We start from the raw sequence: 21,897 nt of genomic DNA, 5'->3' as shown, positions 1-21,897 counted from the left end.
ACTGAAACCCTGGTTTTGAAAGGAGTGATACACATTGCTGTGTAGCGCCCGTGCTTATTATTTAAGTTTTGTTGACACGCAACCCAGCCAAATAAAGGAGCTGTTTTATTGAACTTTCATGATCTTGTGTGTGTTATTCCTGAGCACTGCACCAACTACAATTGCACACTGCAAGCCACCTGTTACAGGCCTACTTAGGTCTCCGGTTGGATTCCCTTGCGATGTGAGCCTACCTGTCGGACTACAGAGTAGCTGCCATTCGCAACACTCTGGCCCTGTTTCAACAAGGGTTCACAGTACAACTGGTGTTGTGTCAAAAACACCCAAGTGTGACAGACACCATCAGCTGACCATGTCTCACCTATGCTGGGAAGCCCTACACTGGTGGAGGAAAACCTCTCACTTGAGCGAAGGCGTAAGGATGGGAGTGATACACAACCGTCAAGTGGTAGACATCCAGCGTTGGTTGGGGGGGCGGTCTGGGCAGGGAGAGGAGAGGAGTCTGCGGGACCTGGTCGAGCCGCTGGACAACCCTGCACATAAATGCGCTGGAGCTGAGAGTGGCCCACCTCGCGCTTCAACATTTCCTTCCTGTGCCCAGAACAGACATGTCTTTGTCTGCACATGTCAGTAGTTGCGTACGTGAACCACCAGGGAGGGCTTCGGTCCCCGGGGTTACACTACATAGGCACAGAGGCACTTACTATCCCTCTGGGCTATCCATCTCCCAGGAGTGGTGAACTGGGCAGCGGATCTCCTCTCCAGGGAGGGTCCTCACCCGTCAGAATGGCGACTGCACCCTCAGGTGGTGCAGCGCATTTGGGAATGCTTTGGGGAAGCCAAAGTCGATTTCTTTGCCACGGCAGACCCATTGCCCCCTGTGGTTCTCCCTACGTGGCTGCGGAGGTCCACTAGATGCCCTAGCCCACGAATGGCCCAAAGTGCTTTTGTACGCTTTCTGCCGATACCGCTACTCCCTGCCTTCCTCGAGAAGGTCAGGAGAGACAAGGTGACAGTTTTCCTGGTGGCCCCCAGATGGCCCAGAAGAATCTGGTTTTCAAACCTCTGACTGCTGCTGCAGGGCCAGCCCGGGGAGATTCCGCTGCGCATGGATCTCCTCAGTCAGACGAAAGGCACCCTCTGACACCCAGAACTGCGTATACTAATGTAAAAATAATGTGATATCTTGTAACAATTGTAAGTCGCCCTGGATAAGGGCATCTGCTAAGAAATAAATAATAATAATAATAATAATAATAATAATAATAATAATAATAATAATAATAATAATAATAATAACAGTACAGTATCTCTGTGTGTAACAGTACAGTATCTCTGTGTGTAACAGTACAGTATCTTTATGTGTAACAGACAGTATCTCCCTGTGTAACAGTACAGTATCTTTGTGTGTAACAGTAAAGTATCTTCCTGTGTAACAGTACAGTATCTCTGTGTGTAACAGTACAGTATCTCTGTGTGTAACAGTACAGTATCTCCCTGCTAACTTCCACTGCATTATGTGCTTGGATATATTGTGTTAAACCAGCCTGTTCCCCTTGTATTCTATTGTCCTCAGTCACAAGGCTCATTGAACACCCTTGTTATATTACTTGACAATCAACTGAGGCAGTGATAGCTGGACGTTCACATGGACTGTAGTTGCTGCTGTACTGTAGTCAGTGGCTAACTTTATTATCAAGCTCATCTCTTCACCCCAGAGTACACAAGATTTTTATAGATGACTGCATAGTCATCATGTTATAATAAGTCACTGTCTCTTATGTCATTAAAGTGTAGAAGTTTATTCTACATACTGCTTCAGTGTAAGGGCCACTATTTCTTTTTTGTTTTGTTTAATTGTTTTTAACTAAAGGATATATTATTTATTTGCTGCTCTGCAAAATGTTAATGTTAAAGAACTAGAATGAAACAATGTAAGGTCATGTTGGAGTTGTTTTTAGTGGGGGAAAGCAATGCTACACAAAGAGAAACCTACTTTGTACAAATGTTTTTACCCCCTCGACCTCTGGATGTATTAATGTTTGTTGACAAAATAGGCACGTGTTTCTCTACAGCTGTGGTGGGGTATGCTGTGGCTGTTTCAGTGGCAAAGGTGTATTTTACAAAACATGACTATCAGATTGATGGCAATCAGGCGAGTGTAGTCTGTGAAGATATTAGAGGCATTAAGTGGTCTTAGTGGACTTGGAATTTCATGAAATTAAAAAGTAGGCTAGAAGATGAGGTTTAAAAAAAATGAAAATGGATAAAAGAACAGTATACTTTTCACCCCAAAATATCTCATTAGGTGATTAAGCTTTTTTAATGTGCTATTGTAATTTAGCATACAAAGTTCAATATAACTGTAGCTATTTGAGTTACATTTTTAGCTAAAACATTAACAAATCTAACGCATGATTCGTTCAATGAGAGTAGAGAAAATTTCCAGTCTGCAAAAGAACAAACTTATGTTAGGCAATGGCTTATTTTCCCACCTGAGATTGCCACCACTAACCTTCGACCTGATATTGTCTTGTGGTCTGGATCAGCATGCCTTGTTCACCTAGTAGAGTTAACAGTGCCATGGGAGGATGCTGTGGATGAGGCGTATGAAAGAAACTTTGGTATGCTCAACTAGCTGCTGAAGCAGAACAGTGAGGATGGAGAGTCCAGGTTTACCCAGTGGAGGTAGATTGTTGAGGATTTGTGGCACACTCCACAACCCGGTTTCTCAGAGACATCGGATTCAGTGGTCAAGAGTTGCAACGTGTATCTGAAACAGCAGAGAGGAACAGCAACTGGCTCTGGTTGAGACATAAAGATTCTGGTTGGGGACCTGAAGCACAGTAGAAATAAAAAAATGTTGATGTAAAGGAAGGTAAGTAAGCTGGGCTTAGCTGAGTGGTGGATGGAGGGGAGTGATGCTGGTACGCCAGAATGACTGTCGAGCCCTCTTAAGGTGTCATGGGTTAGTTGACAAAACACCAAGGATGGAAGATGTCCACTTGAAAATCCCAGAGAAGTACCCCACTTAGCTCAGTCCAGACGGTGGTCGTGCTGATGTGCTAGGGAGGCAGCACTGTGGGTGATCCCTGGAGCCAGCATTGCAGCTGTTGTGTGTGCTGATGCACCAAGGAGGCAAAAATAGGCTGATCCTTGGAGCCAGCATTACACTTCAGCCATCAACACCAGGCAGAAGGATATCTACATCATCAGATGGAAGGAAACACAGATGGATCACATTAATTTACAGTAAAAGAAGCTATGTCTTAGTTGGTGCTTATCTTGGCGAGAGCTGAGTCCAATATCAGCAAGTTTTAACACCTTCTCTCATGTAATGGAAATCAGGATCTTGTTGCCTTTGGTGTCAGCAACATATTTGGAGGAGCCTTCTCTGGCTTTTCTGGCTGCACAGCATTGTCATGAACTGCTATCCAGGAGAGCACTGGTGGACAGACTCAGGTAATGTCTGCTGTGGTTATCTGAAGCTCTGTTAAACTAGATTCATTTTTTCCCTTTAATTCTGCACTAATATGCAAAGGATACTTGGAGTTCCTTGAGTTGTTTTGTGTTGTAGTAGCTCAGTACCTGTGGTATTGGGAGAATTCAACAAACTACACTTCCAGCCAACAAATAACAAACAGCATCAAATGACTGTTTTGTTATTTTTTTGTTTAACATTACAGCATATATTTTGTATTCAGTAAATAGCACACATGTAGCAGTTAAGGTTAACATCAATATTTACACTCGAAACTCTCTTAGCCTTTACTATTTCTATGTAAATGTAATCCCAGCCTTTTTTAGTTTGAAAATATCTAAAACGAATACAGCATAAATTCCTTGAAGTTTATACATATTTAAAAATAACATGCTTTTCTCCTGCAGATTGCTGGATTTATCTCTGCCTTGATAGTATTTATTGTTTTGCAGTCTATACTGGCAGCCATCGTTATTGCCAACCTCAAAGGAATGTTCATGCAGGTCCTTGACGTTCCGCGCCTCTGGAGGCAGAACAAGACTGACTTTGTGAGTTACTGTATATAGAAATTTAATTCCCATTCTTTTACACTAGTATTCTCTGTAGTTGAAATCAATGTTATGCAGTAATACTAAGAGGAAATTCCGCCAAGTATATTTTTGCATTACTACATATTCTACCATTCACAAGAGAATTTACATTTTGTTTCTTTTCTAGATTATATGGGTTGTGACGTGTGCTGCATCCATAATTCTGGGCCTTGATCTCGGGCTGTTGGCAGGTCTTGTCTTTGAGCTGGCCACAGTTGTGATCAGAACACAGTTGTAAGTCTCTTTTATGCTGTTATGTGATCAAACCTGTTAATGATTTTCGATACGATCTAAAACAGAGACGTGACATATCAAGGGCCTAATTCAATTAACATTTAACTGGGAAAAACATACATTTGTCTTTAAAACAAACCACACTGCAGAGATCCATTGTGTTTGATATTTCACGGATGATATAAAGGACTTTGAAACAGGATGTTCATCCCATTGAATTCCTTGTTAAATAAATAAATAAAAGAAAGCATGAGGTTGTACTTTCAAAAGCACTCCATCCCTCCATAACAAAGTGATCAATGTGGCCTCCAAAGAATGAGGTGCACTGACAGCTGTCACTGAGAACTTAAAGATTTAAACTGCCCGTACCCCAGAAGAAAAACCTATGAAACAACCTTTTAGTTAACAAAGTGTAGCGGGGTCCCTTTCCATGTGTGGGCCATGCCACCTTACCACCCACCACTTCACCAAAATCCAAGATGAAGAGACACAGGGAGACGGTGCAGAGCTTCACCAAGCCTCTTTTTATTTGGCAACTCTGTTAAACACAAAAAGTAATGAATATTCCGCTGTCACTCTGCATTCCCAGCTACAGCTAGAACAGCAATACAATGCAAATTACTTTCAATGTTTTTGCACACAAGCACATTACAACAACACATTGCAAACAGTATAGCACATTATCTGCATGTCTGTGGCAAACGAGTGAAACATTGCTTTCTACCTTCATTCTCTCTACAGTATATAATGTTATGGAGCACATATAAAGCACAACTTTCCAATATTTTATACATTTTTGTTGGGGTTATTAAACATAATGACACTTTTTTCTAATATGAAAATAATAATAAATGTCAATAATAAAATTAAAACGCAACTCCAACCGATTGGTCGTCTTTTTCTATACAGGGCATACTACATAAAATGAAACTCAGATAGGATCCAAAATAACCTATTAATATTCTGATTTACTTCTGAGAGAGCACAGATCATTTCCAGATTTTTTAAATCCTTTTATGTAAATGTCCCTTCTACTTTTCATGTTTTCAAGCAAATTGGCTTCATCGCTGCAATTCTGACACATTATTTCCCTTGTCCAATGCTTCTTTAACCTGTTCTGCATACCAGTCTGCCGAGGGCGGGATCGCTACGAGCACTAACCATCTGATTGGTGTAAGTATTATTATAATACCGTCTCCAGTGAACTCACGTCTTGACACTTGCAAGTATTTCTGTGGAAAATCGTAATAACTTGGGTAACTCGGAAAACCATGGAAACGACACATTTTTCACAAACTTCTGTTCTGGGAGAATTCAGACCAATTCGAGCGTACTCAAGTCGACTCGAGTTGGCTGTCCATGGAAACAAGGTATTACAGTGGAATAAGAGACATATTTCCAGGGCTAATTTATATGGACTTTTTTCAACCCTCAACAGACCCACAACTGAACAATGAAGAGCCTCTTATTAAAATGATTCCCCCTACAGCATACAGTGGCACCACCCAGACTCATACAGTTTGTGCTGCGCTAATAACCCCCCACCTCACAGACACAACAAATAAATCAACAAAGAGGAACAGGATCGATCTCTGATGTGCAATTTGGTGAAACTTCACACAAACTTATTTCTGTCCACACTACAAAAGCATAAACTGTCATTTTGGGGCCCTGTTCATGCTTATCTTTGTTGTAACAGTCTCCCTTTGACGTTAATCACTGTAGAGGCTGCATGCAAATTTCTCTATACAGCTTGCTCATTGTTTCTGCAGATATTGCCAGAGCTAGTCCTCACTGGTCGAAAGTCTTGGCTTTCAATGTTTATCAAATATATCTCAGAGGAGACCGGATGAAGGCCGATCGTGTAACTGTGGTGGCCATGCCACGCACACCCTTAACTCAGTTGTTCTTTTCATCCTTTGCCCAAATTAAAGAATACAATTCCCTGGTATACAACACATCGGTATAGACTAATAGAATAATAAAAATAGCTTTCTTGAAGAGGGATGGTTCCATTTTTATCTTGCAGGTTATTGTAAAGGTAAAGAAGAACTGCCGAGCGAAGCAAACATTTTTTTTTGCTAAGAAGCTCTGGTAAACCTCATTTTTACTCTTCAATCTTTTTCACGTTACTGTTTTTGTAATTGTAAACCCACAAAATTGGACAGGTGTTTCAGCATAAAATATATGTAACTGGGTGGTAATAAGAGAGTAGTTTTATATTGGCCAAATGCAGGATTATCCCTTTAAGGCACTGAGTTATAAGGGGTTACATCAGAAAGACTTAGGCAGAGTGCGAAAATCTCTGGATGGAGAGAGTGCCGCATTACGAAGCACCTGTTGCGCAGTTTGACTGGAACCTTGAAAAAAACTAAATAGCGGGTGTGTATACTTTCACATAATATAACAATGATTCTGTTATTGTTGGTTAAGTAAAATACTGTGTTTTGTATTAAGTGTAAAAGTGTAACACGTATGGATCGAATTATTGAGGAGTTTGGTGATAAAACGAGTGATCAGGAGATGATTTATCGGTATGCACGACTATGAAGGGGTATGTGAAAAATACAGCGAACAAGGGGTGGGGCGGGGCTGGAGATGCAGTACTGAGTGTCCTGTTGATATGCAGTGCCTTTTAAACCTGTTTTACTGTGAAAAAATACTTTTAAACAGCGCGTCTCTCTGACTGCCTGCCGAGTTCACATTCACTTAACTTAACGTTTTTTCTTCCTGTTAGCTAACGTTAGCCATGGTGCAGACCTTGGGTCAAACCAATGTGTTTGTGCATGTAGGGAGAATTTATTGTGGTTGTTTATAAATGTTGCCCATCCTCTGAATACTTTTCAATTTTTATATTTTATTTTAAAGATTTTAAAGCAAACCAATGCCAAACGCAACAAGGTTTAATACATAAATAATTAACAAAAAAAAAGTGGAGGGGCAAAATATATAGTTTTACCCCCCCCCCCCCCCCATATTCAAAGTGGGGTGGGGGTGGGGGGGCATGTGCCCCTTCTGCCCCATGAGTTAGGTGCCTATGATTGTAACTACAGGGATCTTATACATGTAAGGCTCCATTGTTGAGAGTATCCTGAGAGGTTATGCATTGTTTTGTTTTTTTTTTCCTCATGAATCACAAACCTAAAATGAACAACTGGAATGTGTTTCAAATTCACATACAAATCAAAATCATAAACCATTCTGTGGCTTGAAACATTAATATTCATCTTTAAGAACTTTGAAGTAGAGCAAGAGGAGGCTTTGTGCTTTATTGTGCCAAGACAATGGCCAGCATAAAAGATTCCCAGTTAAGACCAATCTTAACTTATATTTTCATTGTAAATGTATAATGTGAGAAATTTGTCCACTGTACAAAATTGTGCCTATATTGTTAGATAAATTGCCTTCACCTGAGTCAAAGTAAAGTCAACGTTCAACAGCAAGGAACAGTAGTTCTCCTTGCATGCACTGATATACGTTTAAGAGGCTGTTTGATTTATGGTTTCATTTTATGGTAGCCGACCTAATATTATACTAGTTGATGGTACATACTGCATTTCTTTTCAGATTAGATAGCTGTTCTTAAAGTTTGCTCAATGCTGAGGACGTGGAGGGGGGAGTGTGTTCTTAGAAAAGTCTTAAAGTGATTGTGGCTAACAAAAGGGGACAAAACATGAAAATAAGTACTGCCCATAATTTAAAGTGGCCAGACGTCCCGTTTTGGACGGGACAGTCCCACTTTTAGCAACACTGGTCCCAGTGTCCTCAGAACTTTTCTTGGGACGCTCATTTCATCTCGTATTTTTCCCCCTGAGCATCGTCGTGCCGGTAACAGAATACAATGACACTTATGTGACTAAAGGGAAGGTTGAACGACCAGTAGCATTAAAAAGTACAGCACTGTGCAAATCTGGAGAATTACCGAATAGTCAACGTTCACATTTGCAACCAATCACAGAAAACTGCAGGTGGGTTGTTGCAACATCTTATTATTATTATTATTATTATTATTATTTATTTATTTCTTAGCAGACGCCCTTATCCAGGGCGACTTACAATTGTTACAAGATATCACATTATTTTTTACATACAATTACCCATTTATACAGTTGGGCTTTTACTGGAGCAATCTAGGTAAAGTACCTTGCTCAAGGGTACAGCAGCAGTGTCCCCTACCAGGGATTGAACCCACAACCCTCTGGTCAAGAGCCCAAAGCCCTAACCACCACTCCACACTGCTGCTCTTATCCCCTGATTTGTGACAACAATGTTGCAACCAGGTCCCACTCGCACGGCAAGCTGAGCTTCTTATTGGTGGCAATTCTCCTGTCTCTGACGTCCCTGAGCACCTGTTGCACCTGAACCTTTGACTCTGAGTCACAGAACCTTCCCGAACACAATTACAGCAGACCCAGGGTTATTGAATAATTGAATAAAAGTGGTTAACAGTGTGCAGATGAAGGTAATGTAGCAGTGATTGATAAACTGACGATAATCCAGGTGCAATGTTGTTTAATGGTTTTCAAATCCAATGGCCTGATGGCAAAACAACAGTAAATAATAACAATGGTAATGAAGCAATACAGTGGTGTGATTGCTTATTTGTAATCTGTTGGTTGGCCCCTGAAATAACAACAGTCCTGTTTCAGTTCACCCACACGTAACACATACACAAACACCAGTCCACAGAGCGTGCTCTAGTGCTCGTGGTGAAAATACAGTTCTTTAGTGCAAACAAAGTGCAGTGTTGTTGATCCGGGTTTAGTGCTGGCCTTTGGCGACTGCTCTGGATTGTGTTAGCTGTCCAAATTATTGCAAACAGTGTTATTAACGACAAACAAAACAAACAAAGCACTCATGTTTCACGACACAGGTTCTCCTTCTGGTCATTTACTTTAACCATTCACCAAGGAACAGATTACATCACTACGTCCCTGTTATATACCGTCAACAATGACCCCTTGGTTAACTAATGCACCCGCTCCTCAAATCCCCGGAATGCACATCGATTCCCATCCGGGTCAATGATTTAGTGTATTGTAGCTCTGTCCTCTTTCTAGATGGCCGACTTCCACCTAACCCTGGGAATGAATTGTTGGGCCATCCAGTCCAAGGTACTCTTATTATTTATTATTTGTTTATTTAGCAGACGCCTTTATCCAAGGCGACTTACAGAGACTAGGGTGTGTGAACTGTGCATCAGCTGCAGAGTCACTTACAATTACATCTCACCCGAAAGACGGAGCACAAGGAGGTTAAGTGACTTGCTCAGGGTCACCCAATGAGTCAGTTGCTGAGGTGGGATTTGAACCGGGGACCTTCTGGTTACAAGCCAGTTTCTTTAACCACACAGCCTCCTCCTACTCTGTTCCCTTTACACTGCACCCTGTCAGGTCAGGAGGAAGTTCTAACACTAAGAATCATTCGATCTCTCTCAGAATAATAGAAAACAATTTGTGAACTAGTTTGTTTCACATTTGTGAAAGTCATATTGTAAAAATTCACAACATTTTTTGTTTATTTTATTTTATGTTGGTTTTAGCAACAGTTAAATACAAGAGTTTCAGGTGCCCGTTTCATTTTGTTAAAAATGTATTTACTTTGACAGTTGAGTACTGTATATTATACAATTATACAAATTTCTCACTGATGATGGAAATGTGAATGTAAAGATGGGAGTTCAGCTAACAAGGTTTAAGTTTTTTGCAGGTATCAGGCTTTTAAAGACTGTCACCCACACCTGTGATGTGCAGAAATGGATAACGGATCCTGTAGTGGCTCAGTGACACTCACTGAGAGTAGAAGCAGGACATTCTTTGGGATACAAATTCAACATTTGTGAAACTGCAACAATGTTAATGTATTGTAATAACTGTACTGTGTTTTAAAGAATATAAAGCCAGCAGAAAAAATATTGTAGAAAAGAGAACGCAGGCATTGACCTAATGTTAGAAAAAAAAACATGTCTGTGTGCCAGTGCTTATTGGTTCTTGGAAACTGACCAGTAACACCTGTGAAATGAACTAAGTTTGTCCTTATCTATGAGCTGCTGGAGCAGAATCCTGTGTTAACTTTGATGAGAAAAGCAGAAGCGAGCATTTCATTTAATTAAATTAGAAAAGTGTCCACAGTGAAAGTTCTTATCAGGAAAGTAGCAACTTTAATTGGGAAGAAGTTTGTAAGCGAAAAACACTGAGCCTTTTAGGTATTGCAAAGAAAAAGCAACTCCTTTTGACAGGATTATATTTGAAACTAAAAAGCAACAGTGTTGCACCTATTTGAGGAGTTTTGTTGTAACAGAAACACTGTAAAGGAAGAAAACAAGTATCTAATTTGCTTGAGAGTGTGTTCACAGTTAAGTTTATTATTTAGAAAAAGAGGTAAGATTGATTTGGAGGCAGTCTTTAACTAAACACATTATAATATAAGTCTAAAGGCTTTACTGTAATAAAAAACAGAAGTATTTATTATAGGGAAACTGTTAAAAGTGAAAGAATCTGTACAAGCTGTACAAAGTTAATAACCTTGGAAGATACAAGTCTGTCTCAGACGCACAGTAGAATTACTGGAAGGGGCTCCTCGCTTTCACCTGCATCAGCGAGGCAGTACTAGACATTTGAAGATAAGAGGACTATACTTTGACATACAATTAATGAACAGCCATGAGCCCGAATACAAGGTTTCTCTACAATGTAATCTTTTAACATTGACGAACAAACAGTACCAGAAGAAAGGAGTTAATGAACTGAGCTGCATTACCTCAGTACGATATCTATAAAATTAATGAGAACTTCGTTATAAAATGAGCATGTAAGCCTTTTCTCTTATCAGTAGGCATAACTGTGTAGGGCAGTTTCTTGGATCCAGCAAAAGTAGGATCTAAATGTAGTAAATTTGAAAAAGTGCTTACAGTGGTGTTTCATATTAATTAAAAGTAACCATGGCTAGCAAGCAAGGCCCTTCGACTTCTTATCTACAGGTTGTCTGAAACTGCTTGAGCAGGAGCTTTTTTAGGTAGTGAAAGAGTTTAAAAACTGTAAAACTGAACAATAAAGAGCTAACATTTTTCTAGTGAGATTGTTACATTTAACCATGTTTATTATAGCCTGGATTTAAAAGAAAGTAACTGAAACTGCGACTGTAGGCTTAATGGTTTTAAACAGTGGCTCATGGCAAACTTCTGACAGTCTTTGTTCAGCGTTATTTTGTTGAAACACATTTATACATGAAAAAAAGACATGTATCAATGTATAAAACAAAAACATCTCCTATATATACATATACTACTTCTATTTTATTCAGTAATAAGAACTCTGGTTCCAGGGAAATTGATATCAGTTCACATAGTTTGGAGATTAGGCAAGGTATGGGACATGAAATCATGTCCAATACATTTTAAAAAAGAGTTACCAGAACTTTTTAAATATATTGTTCACTTAAAGATAAGAGCTGTCAAAGCAGAGTAAATGTTTAGTTTTAATAAAGTCTTCTGACACACGAAGCGGAGAAAAAATTCTATAAAAGTCGAGGCAAAACCCCAGTCAAGTATCATTCAACTTGCTAGCTCAAGCTGTTTGGTCCATTCTCTGAAGATCTCTGAAAAAGCCGGTTGTTGTTTGGTCGTATTCAGAAGCCTCTGTCTTTGAAGACAGCTCTTGTCTTTGCATATATTCTACACTACACTTCCATATATTGGAAGGTAAGCATAATCTTGAATTTATATCTCACTTATGTTGAAGCATTGCTATAAGGTATATTTGAGCTTTAGAGAATGATATATTGGATGCTTTAGGATTTAGTGGTGGGCGCTTTAGCATTTTGCATGGCTGGCCTAAGGATGAAACATGTGATAACCATAACTGTACTGAAGTGTTAATGCTGCTGAATCTGTAAGGCACTGGATCGACCAGATTGCCTATTTAGCTGGGATTTGATGTGGTCTGTAACTGCTCGATCCATATTTAAGCATTTAATAATCCGAAGGAGTACTAATACTGCTATGATTCGTTAAAACTTCAAACCTGAATGAGTCTGTGTGATTTTCTTGATTACTTAAAAGTTGTCTGGATATATTGTAAGCCAGTGCATGAACAATCCACTTACAGGAGTCCAAAACATCTCTGTGTCCTCCTTAAACGTCTCCCCTGAGTTTAAGAGTGTGGTCAGAACATATATATAGATAAAAGAAGTATGTGGAATCTGACAAGGCCTACTACACTATGAAACCCTCTCTATACTGGTTGGGATCCACATCCCCTAAACTAACCTACTGCTGTTGCACCTGAAGTCCCAGCCTCTCAGCGACTCTGGGTTGTTGCGACGGTCCTGGCTGAGCAGAGCTTTCACAGGCACCACCTTGCAGTTAAAGGGTTCCATAGTAGTTATCCTGCTGAGCGGACACTCTCCTCTGTGTAGCATTGCGATGCAGTCACCTCTAGTTGTGGCGCAGGCGCCTTTTGAGCTGTGCGCTGCCTCCCCGCAGAAAGGAACAACCAGAACTATAGTTCCTTTAAGTTGGAACTGTTGGCACTCAAGTGGCACTCAAAGTTTAAGGATTATTTATGGGGGGCATCCTTTACTATGTTCACAGATAATAATCCTTTGGTCCATACCTTCACTGATCCTTATCTTTAGTTTACTTTGTTTCAGACTCCTTCTCTCACTCTCGTTCTCTCCACTACTCTCCACCCAGAGCGCAGGAAACTGCAGTCTTTTTATACAGGTGACCATCTCCCGATTAGCAACAATTAATCAATGAATTAACTCGGGAGATGGTCACCTTCTGTATGAGGTTTTTATGATGGGGCTTTTAACCCCATCCACGCTACCAAACAAGAACAAAACACACACGGCTGTTCGGCGTCATTTGTAAACAATAAATCATAATAATAATACAAAATATACATTTTATAACTTTGCCCTGCCCCCTTTTATAATGTGCAGGGCTCTCTCCTGCTGCCCTGCCACACCCACTTATATAAACCGGATAAAAACAGAGAAGATGGTGCAAGGCAGAGAGGAGAGGGGAGGAGAGGAGAGGCGAGCAGAGAAGCGTAGAGAGGAAAATGAAGCAGAAGAGAAACAGGGGCATTGCGAACAATAAACAAGCAGGAGAATCCACTGCACAGAGACTGCAGAACAAGGAAACAGTTTCTTTTGTTTTGAAATAGAACTGAGGTTAATGGATATAAGTGGACAATAACTAAAGCGAGGTAGCTTTGACAGTAAATGCTGACGAGCAAAGAACTGCCAGAAAGTTAGTGAATAACCATTAGACAGTTAGTGACTGTTTTGATGAAATACTGCAGCTCTGCCTTATTCTCTTTTGAACAGCTCAGTACCCGCGGAGGCCCACCCACAGGATTGGGAGAGAGTGAGGGAGAGGACGCATTGCCATGGAGACTGGAGTCGGCCACCACTGCGATTACCCCTAAGGCTAACCCTGCTCTGGTCTAAGTTAAGTACCAGCCAGCTTAGGTGCAGGAGTACTGTATGGCTGTGGCATAGATCTGTGGTGCTTAACCACTTCAATACCATGCCGTATGTGCGTACGTCAAGTTTCCAATTCTATTCTATGAGTGGTTTCTCAGTCTAGCGTTTCAGGTTTCATTCACTAAAGCAGTGCTAATACTGTGGAATGTGCAATGAAAGTTGGGGAGGGTCAGGTGACATTTCTTTCCATGTTCAGAGAGACATCAATGGATTTAGTTCACACGGGACAGAATACAGCCATTGATGAGGCACTTGTTTTGTGGAAAGGAAGACTTCACTTTCGGCAGTACATAAAAACAAAAAGAGCTTGATTCGGAATCAGACTTTTTTGCCTGTGTCCCAGTGGTAAAAGACTGAGGGGTTACACATGGAATTTTCAAATTTACATCGGCAAGGATAAATATGATGTATCGCATTATCCAGAAGCAAGTGAACTCAGTTTATCTGAAAGGATTGTGGTTTATTTGGCTGATCATGTACTGAACCAATGGCGTCATGTTATTGTTGATAATTGGTACATGTCTACAAGACTAGCAGAACACAGTACTGGGTACAAGGCAATGAAGCAGGCGTCTGCGGCAGCCAGTTCCATTACAATGCCTGTGCAAAGTAACCCTGTACACGCATTTGTGACTATCCCTCCAACATAAAGGAAGCAGAGACAACAAAAAAGGTGCAGGGTCTGCTACGAAAATGAAAATAAAAGAAAGGACACAAGAAAAATGTGCAGTGGTTGCGAAGGCAACCCCGGGTTCTGTTGTATTGAACATTTCAATAAATGGCACAGAGCAAGTAGATAATGGCACACGTTTTGATATTGTTTGATTTTTATTTACTGTTTACTGATTATTATTGTTATTAGTGTTATTAGCAGCATTTTTGTTTTCATTGTTTATATTGTTCTTACTGTTTTAGACATCATGTTTTATTGATTGGCTTGTGGTGTTATGGTTTTATAAATAGTACTTGTACAATTAAAACCTTGGTGGCAATGGGAAATTTTAGCTGTATAGAATACGTTCCTGTTTGAAAATAAAATTTGTATTATTACACTTACCTGGTCTGCCTGGTTTCCTCTGTGTGTGGCCCTTGGTGGTACCCTGGAATCCAAAAGGAGCTGTGTAAAACAAAACAAAGAAATACAAAGGTTAATAAATTACAGTGTGTTTTATTTACGCTTACTGTTTCAAAGGTTGACAGGAGCTTCTAAACATAGACTGGGATAGAATATTAATAGATAATGAAGTTGAAAACATTTGGATTAAATTTAGGGATATAATATTAGAAATGCAGAATACATTTATCCCAAAAATGAGAAAAGGTAAACTTAAGAAAAATAAACCACGATGGGTAAATCAGTCAATTAAGCTGGATATTAAAAATAAAATAAAATTATATCTTTCTATTAAATCAAAGGAACATTCATAGAATAGCTAGCTTTAATAATAGGAAAAGGTTAAATAAACACCTGCAATTTTAAACATTTAAAGTTTAAAATAACAATAAAGGCACCTTTTACCATTTTTCAATCCCAATAAAACACTGATTACACCGTGTAACAAATTTATTTATTTTTTTTGGTTCCTGGGTAGTAAGTGTTATTTCATAATTGCTTATGCCTCAAAAGTATAGAAAATGGCTATTATTCCCCACAAACTTTGCTTTTGTGACCAGGACAGTGATATTTTGAGATTGACCTATTTTCCAGAGCATTCCAGATAGATTCAGTGCTGAGTAAACTTGGAGTAACTTCTAGAACTTTCTAGAACTTTCCAGTAATATAAATAGTAGTATAAATACAGGGGCCTTAAGCCCACCAGTTCAGTTTAGTTCCAGCTGCCTAAGTGGATACATATCTGCATTTTTCTGAGATGGCATCAAGGTCATAGGAGACTTCAAAATGGTGGCATTCCTGATGGGTCTCCAAGGCGGTTTTACCAAGTTTCCCTGCTATCTTTGCCTTTGGGACAGCAGGGACACCAAGGCGCACTACCACAGGCGGGACTGGCCACAGCGGACCGAGTTCTCTGTGGGGAGGAACAACGTCAAGTGGGAGCCACTGGTGGACCCCCGGAAGGTGCTGATGCCACCACTGCACATCAAATTGGGCCTTATGAAACAATTTGTCAGAGCTCTAGATAAGGAGTCGGCAGCCTCCTAAGCTGTCTGAGGCAAAGGTCAAAGCCGGTGTCTTCGTCGGACCACAGATAAAGAAGATCCTGGAGTGCAATGAATTCCCCAAGAAGCTCACTAGTAAGGAGAAAGTGGCTTGGAACAGCTTTGTCGCAGTGGTTCGGGGCTTCCTGGGCAATCACAAGGCCGAAAACTATGTGGAGCTGGTTGAGACTCTGGTGAAGAACTATGGCACAATGGGCTGTAGGATGTCCCTCAAAGTCCATATCCTTGATGCTCATCTTGATAAATTCAAGGAGAACATGGGAGCGTACTCGGAGGAGCAAGGTGAGTGCTTCCACCAGGATATACTGGACTTTGAACGCCGCTACCAAGGACAGTATAACGAGAACATGATGGGAGACTACATTTGGGGGCTGATTCGTGAAAGTGATTTACAGTATAATCGTAAATCTCGAAAAACTACTCACTTCTAAATCTTTTGTAGTCATTTTTGTATTACTTTAGTATAAATACATGTTAATTTGGATTCATATGTTGTTTTTTTCTGACTTTATGTGAACGAAAAGACACAAATTTGCCCGTTTTCTCATTGGAAATAGGTAAATTTCAAAATATTACTGTCCTGGTCACAAAAGCAAAGTTTGTGGGGAATAATAGCCATTTTCTATACTTTTGAGGCATAAGCAATTAGGAAATAACACTTACTACCCAGGAACAAAAATTGTGTTACATAATCAATCAGTTTTGGCAAAAATTTTGGAATCTATGGTCAGTAGTCAACTGAAATGTTCCTTGGATGCAAACAACATTTTAAACAACATGCAATCTGGTTTTAGGTCAGGTCATAGTACTGTGGCATTGAAAGTTATGGATGATATGAAAATGACTCCATAAAAAATCAACATGTTTATCTCTGTGTATTGATTTTTCCAAGGCCTTTGATACAGTTGGTCATGCATTACTCAATAAAAGATTATTGTGTGCTGGTATTTGATTGCATGCAGCTGGGTGGTTTCAAAATTACCCTACTAATAGATCACAGATTGGCAAACATGCTTCTTGGTTTTGGAATACATTTTGAACCGTTCCATATTTATTGCAGTTGTTCAAAGAAGTGGACTATGGTCATTTATTATCAGTAGCGTTCATTTATACTTTTTTTAACCACATATCTATCTTTTGATTTAGATGTTTTAATTCATCAATGTCATTTTGAAATTATAGCAATAGGTTTTAAATGAAAAAACTTATAGCTTTGTACAACAATTTTAATAAATGTCTCAAATGTATCATGTTTATTGTACATCTGAACCATCCTGACTTACTGTGACATCTTAAGAGCTGCATTTTTAGTTACAAATACACTAGAAATTGGGACATATTTTAATATTTCATTTGTCTGTGTTATTACACTTATAAAATGTATTACAGTTAACAGGGTGTGTTTGAATGAGGACACACAATTTGTGTTAAAAACCCCAGTATGAAACAAGATGTTCATGCCATTGAATTCCTGCTTAAATAATTACATAAGTAAAAGAAAGCATGCAGTTGCACTTTCCTAGCACTTCTCACCTCAATAACAAAGCAATCAATTTGGACTCCAATGAATGAGGTGCACTGCCTGCACCCCAGAAGAAAAACCTATTAAATGAATCTGTAGAAGATGCATGCAGGGAGGGGGAGGGGAGAGGGGAGAGGGGGGAGGGAGGGGGGGGGGGGAGGAGGAGGGAGGAGGGAGGAGAGAGGAGGGAGAGAAGTGGGGAGGAGGGAGGGGAGGGGCACAAGGAGCAAATGATAAAAAGAAGCTGAAAAAATAAAAATGTATAAAAAATGTTCCATGCTCCTAAAAGCAGAAAATAAATGCAATGCTAAATCACCACTGGTCAGGGAATGGGGAATGGTTCACATTTGAAACTAATCTCACTCAAACTAGTGCCAATTGATTTTTGTTTTAAAAAAACAGTCGTCGCATAGAAAACTTTATAAATCCCTGAAGGATTTTAACTGCACGGGACAGCTTCAATTTTTTTCCTCCCTGCAAGTCAAGGTACCAGAGTTTTACTTAATATACCTAAGGATGCAAACAGAAAAGCATTATTGCTCTTGTTAATTATTACTATAACATTTAAAACAATTTATGTTCCATGAAGACGATAGAGTTTCATATATTGTTTTGTCTAATTTTCAAAAAATAATTTTGTATGTATTTTGTAGAATAACTTTTTTCTTGCAATTTACAAGAGTGAATCAAGATGGATTTGCCTCCTGATCAGAATTACTGTGTTGCTCGACCAGTTTATTCCAAACCTTCATTTGAAGAGGACAATGAAACAAAGGCAAGGGTTCCTAAAACCGTTCGGGAACGATTTAAAAAATCATGCAGGTAAGCAACCTTATATTTTCATGACTAGAAAGTGTTTTTGTATTTCATGCTATATACCAAACCTAAATTGGATGAAGAGTCTACCATCACATTTGCGAGTAAAGCAGGGGTAGGGAACTCCTATAGTGAACGGGTATTCCAAAGTAAGTTAAAAGGTTTAATCAACATATTAATTTCTCTAGCATGTGGTGAGCAGTTCATTGATTGGCTCAGTTTAATAATTAAGAACTGGTTAAAAAGAAGACATGGACTGGAAGCACCACGGTTGTATCTCAGTTGTTCACACAGGGGGTCGTTCGTAGTCAAAGTGTTTGTTCTTATTATACTCTCAATTACTTAAGTGAACCAATTAAACCAGTGTCCATTTTTTAATTAGTTAAATGTCTAGTGTGGAATATCCTTCATACACTAAAGTTGTAAGCCCTTGTCTTCACTAAACTGTTCACTGTTCTGTTTCTGTTTCTGCATGGATTTCATTTGCACACATAAACGTTCATATCAAAATTGAAAGTTCATATCAAGTGCACGTATTTCTCTTTGTACAGTTACTGTACCTTATCTGAGTTAAACGTCTATGACTTACTGTCACCCGGATGGCTTGTGGGTGACAACAGACCAGGAGTATGATGTGCTGATGCTCGTTTTAATAATAAATAATCGATTTAAACAAAACAAAAACACTTTGTAAAATAAAACGGCACATTGGCCAAAACAAACAGACACTACAAAACACAGTGAACAAACACAGAATCAAGTAACATACTGGTTTAAAGCCAGCACGAGTAGCAATTATTATTTGTATCTTTCACTTACGTTTATCCTCTGAACATAAAACCCAACCCTGAGTGAGAGATTTGTGCCTCTTTTATGCTGCTGTGCCTGGCTCGATTGCTTGTTAAATCATTCAATCAGAGACAGGGACAGTCGGCACGTGAACTGCTTTGGAAGGGAATGCAATCAATCCTTCACTGAAGTCGTAAAACACCTGTGTATACCAAACAATCATTTGAAATAATAATAACACAACAGATACAAATACAAAATAACACAAAATACGCACAGGGACATGCGTGCCCGGCCACACTTACAAACACACAAAATTGAAGGAGAGCGTGCTTACATTCACTCAAACTTCGAACCATTGTTTTAATGGAAATTATGCAATACTGCAATACTTAATTTTGTTTATGATCAGTATCCTATTTTTTAATACATAAAAAGTTATGGTACAAGATGTATTTAGGTTTAAACTATAAACCTCCTTTGAAACAGCAGAAGGGTTTCATGAAATTTAAGTCTGCTGTGTGCATTCCTAACTAATACATTGTATGTCTGTTTATCTTAAGCTGTTCAGCCAAAAGGGCCAAGGACATAACAAAGGGTTTGCTGCCCATTTTAGACTGGCTACCAAAATACAAAATAAAGGAATGGCTGCTGAAAGACATAATCTCAGGAATCAGTACTGGACTTGTAGCTACTTTACAGGGTAAATAGCTGTATTTTGTTTATAAATTTTTATTTTAATAATATTATCTATTTTTTTACAACAGAATATGCAGTTTATAAAACACATCCCAAGGCCTGCATAGAGTATGACTTTAAATAACTGCATTTAGCCTAGCTTTTTAAAAGTTCAATAACTGGAAGGTTACTGTATTTCTAAATGTCCTTTTCCCACTGAGCTTGTCTTACAGAACTTGGTAACTTCCCTTTATACCAGTGTATAGTTTACTGTGCTTTTACCATGCCTATGCCATATATTGATTGTGCTTTCAATATGGTATGCAGCAGTAAACCTTTATAAAGGTTACATTGGTAAAACCAGACAGCCCTGGTAATAATAATTGCAATTATATAGTGGATTAAGCTTTGTGTTAATCTTATTTTCTTCTTTCATGAATTTTGAACGTTAATTGATTTCATAGATAAGTATCATTATGGAGATGTTGTTTGAATGACAGCAGTTGGTGATGTGTTAACCTGTGTTATGTTGCTCAGGTTTGGCCTATGCATTGCTGGTTTCAATCCCGCCGATATATGGTCTTTATGCATCCTTCTTCCAGTTTCTGACATATTTTTTCATGGGAACATCGAGACATCTTTCTGTTGGTAAGTAGTTTACAGTATATACAAGGTAGAATGCACATTGTAGGCAGAGAGCAAAATCAGGCAGGCAGCTTAATACAGAGCACCATTATAGAATGGCATTCAGGAGCCATGGTTTAAACTGTGCAGTTCCCCTGCATTTGTGCTGAAAGCTGGCTTGCCGCTTTCCTGGAATCAGTGGCTCCAAAATTGAAGCCTCTTTTTCTTTCCTCCATCTTTCAGCAGCCTGCTCGCTTGTGTTGCAGGCTGCCTTTCCTTACTGTCTGTTGTTTGTGAACGACTGCCTGTGCAGTATTGATTTAAAGGAGTGCGTGTGTACGTCTTTTCTAGTCTACACTCTTGAGAGAACACAGTTCCTCCACCGGGGCTAGACCTCGCCGCATCCCCACTGTTGAGTGATTCCACCAGCCGCCGTCTGGGCAGCTGGACTGGGCCTTGTTTGTTTTGGTTGTCACTGTGCATCCTCCAGTCTGTATACCAGACTGCACAACCTTGCTTGTCAAAAATAACTCCATTAAAATACTAAAACTACAAAGACACTTTTTCAAAAAAAAAAAAATCACAGGGATGTTGCTGCAGGTTAAGTGGCATACCAGTTTGCAGTTTTCCTGGTCCCCCATTGCCTCTGTCTGCTGCTGGTTTATATATTGGAGGGACCCCTCTTCTCCACTAATTCAGCCTATAGCAGAAGACACATGTAGCACCCGACCCTATCAAAATGCTGCTTCCTGAAAATTACAACTCCCAGCAGCCTCGCCTCCAAAAGTTAATAAAAACTTTGTGTTGTGTGCTGATGACCTCATCAGGCCCATACACTATCTACAAACAAAAACACTCGGTGCACGATAAGTAAAACAAATTCATAAATAAAATAAGTAAAACAAACGTGATATATATATATATATATACACACACACACACACGCACACACACACACTTATAAAAAAAGTGCCTTCAATACATAATCAAAGAATGTGCAAAAATAAATCAAACAAACATACTACAAATGTGCAAAACTACATAGTGCTTATTTAAGGGGCTCTATGTGGATTTCTTAAAGAGGTCACCCTGTGACACTAGTGTTACCATACATGCGTAAATTAACACCAAATACTATTTAAATATACAATAGAACCTCAGAGTTACGAACGCCTTGTGAATGGAGGTTGTTCGTAAGTCTGAAATGTCCATAACTCTGAAAACTGAATTTAATGGTTTTATTACATGTGGACATCTGCTATCTACACCCTCAATCTGGCAAATAATACAGTACAGTAATACAATACTCATATTGTTATGGACTGATTTGTTTAAAACTAAAATGTTCTTAGTGTAATCTGCCTCACCTTTCTGGATACATTTGTTGGTACAGTAATTTTGCATTATCTGTGACTAGCACGCCGCTTATAGGAGTGCCTCTCTGGTTGCACTGCATGCATGGGTGAGTGATTGCATGCTTCCGGTTAAAAGTG

General features: G+C 39.3%; 1 protein-coding gene and 1 pseudogene across 4 annotated transcripts in view; both read left to right on the top strand.

Moving 5' to 3' along the window:
* Nucleotides 1-21,897, top strand: part of LOC117415142 (pendrin-like) — a 68,700-nt gene that overhangs the window by 19,711 nt on the left and 27,092 nt on the right. The window contains exons 1-4 of one of the 4 annotated variants that reach the window (XM_034921981.2): nucleotides 17,757-17,983; nucleotides 18,180-18,319; nucleotides 19,666-19,805; nucleotides 20,318-20,428. In XM_034921981.2, coding sequence (XP_034777872.2) covers nucleotides 18,189-18,319; nucleotides 19,666-19,805; nucleotides 20,318-20,428 — 382 coding nt within the window. In that variant the 5' untranslated portion in view covers nucleotides 17,757-17,983; nucleotides 18,180-18,188. Of the gene's footprint in view, nucleotides 1-17,756; nucleotides 17,984-18,177; nucleotides 18,320-19,665; nucleotides 19,806-20,317; nucleotides 20,429-21,897 lie in introns of those variants that run through there. The other 3 variants (XM_059027212.1, XM_059027211.1, XM_059027213.1) reach the window with 3 other exon arrangements.
* LOC117972568 (pendrin-like) lies at nucleotides 422-13,408 on the top strand (annotated as a pseudogene).

This window comes from Acipenser ruthenus, chromosome 7, assembly GCF_902713425.1.
Source record: "Acipenser ruthenus chromosome 7, fAciRut3.2 maternal haplotype, whole genome shotgun sequence".
In the NCBI taxonomy this organism is placed as follows: domain Eukaryota; kingdom Metazoa; phylum Chordata; class Actinopteri; order Acipenseriformes; family Acipenseridae; genus Acipenser; species Acipenser ruthenus.
This window is presented reverse-complemented; position numbering and strand designations above follow the sequence as displayed.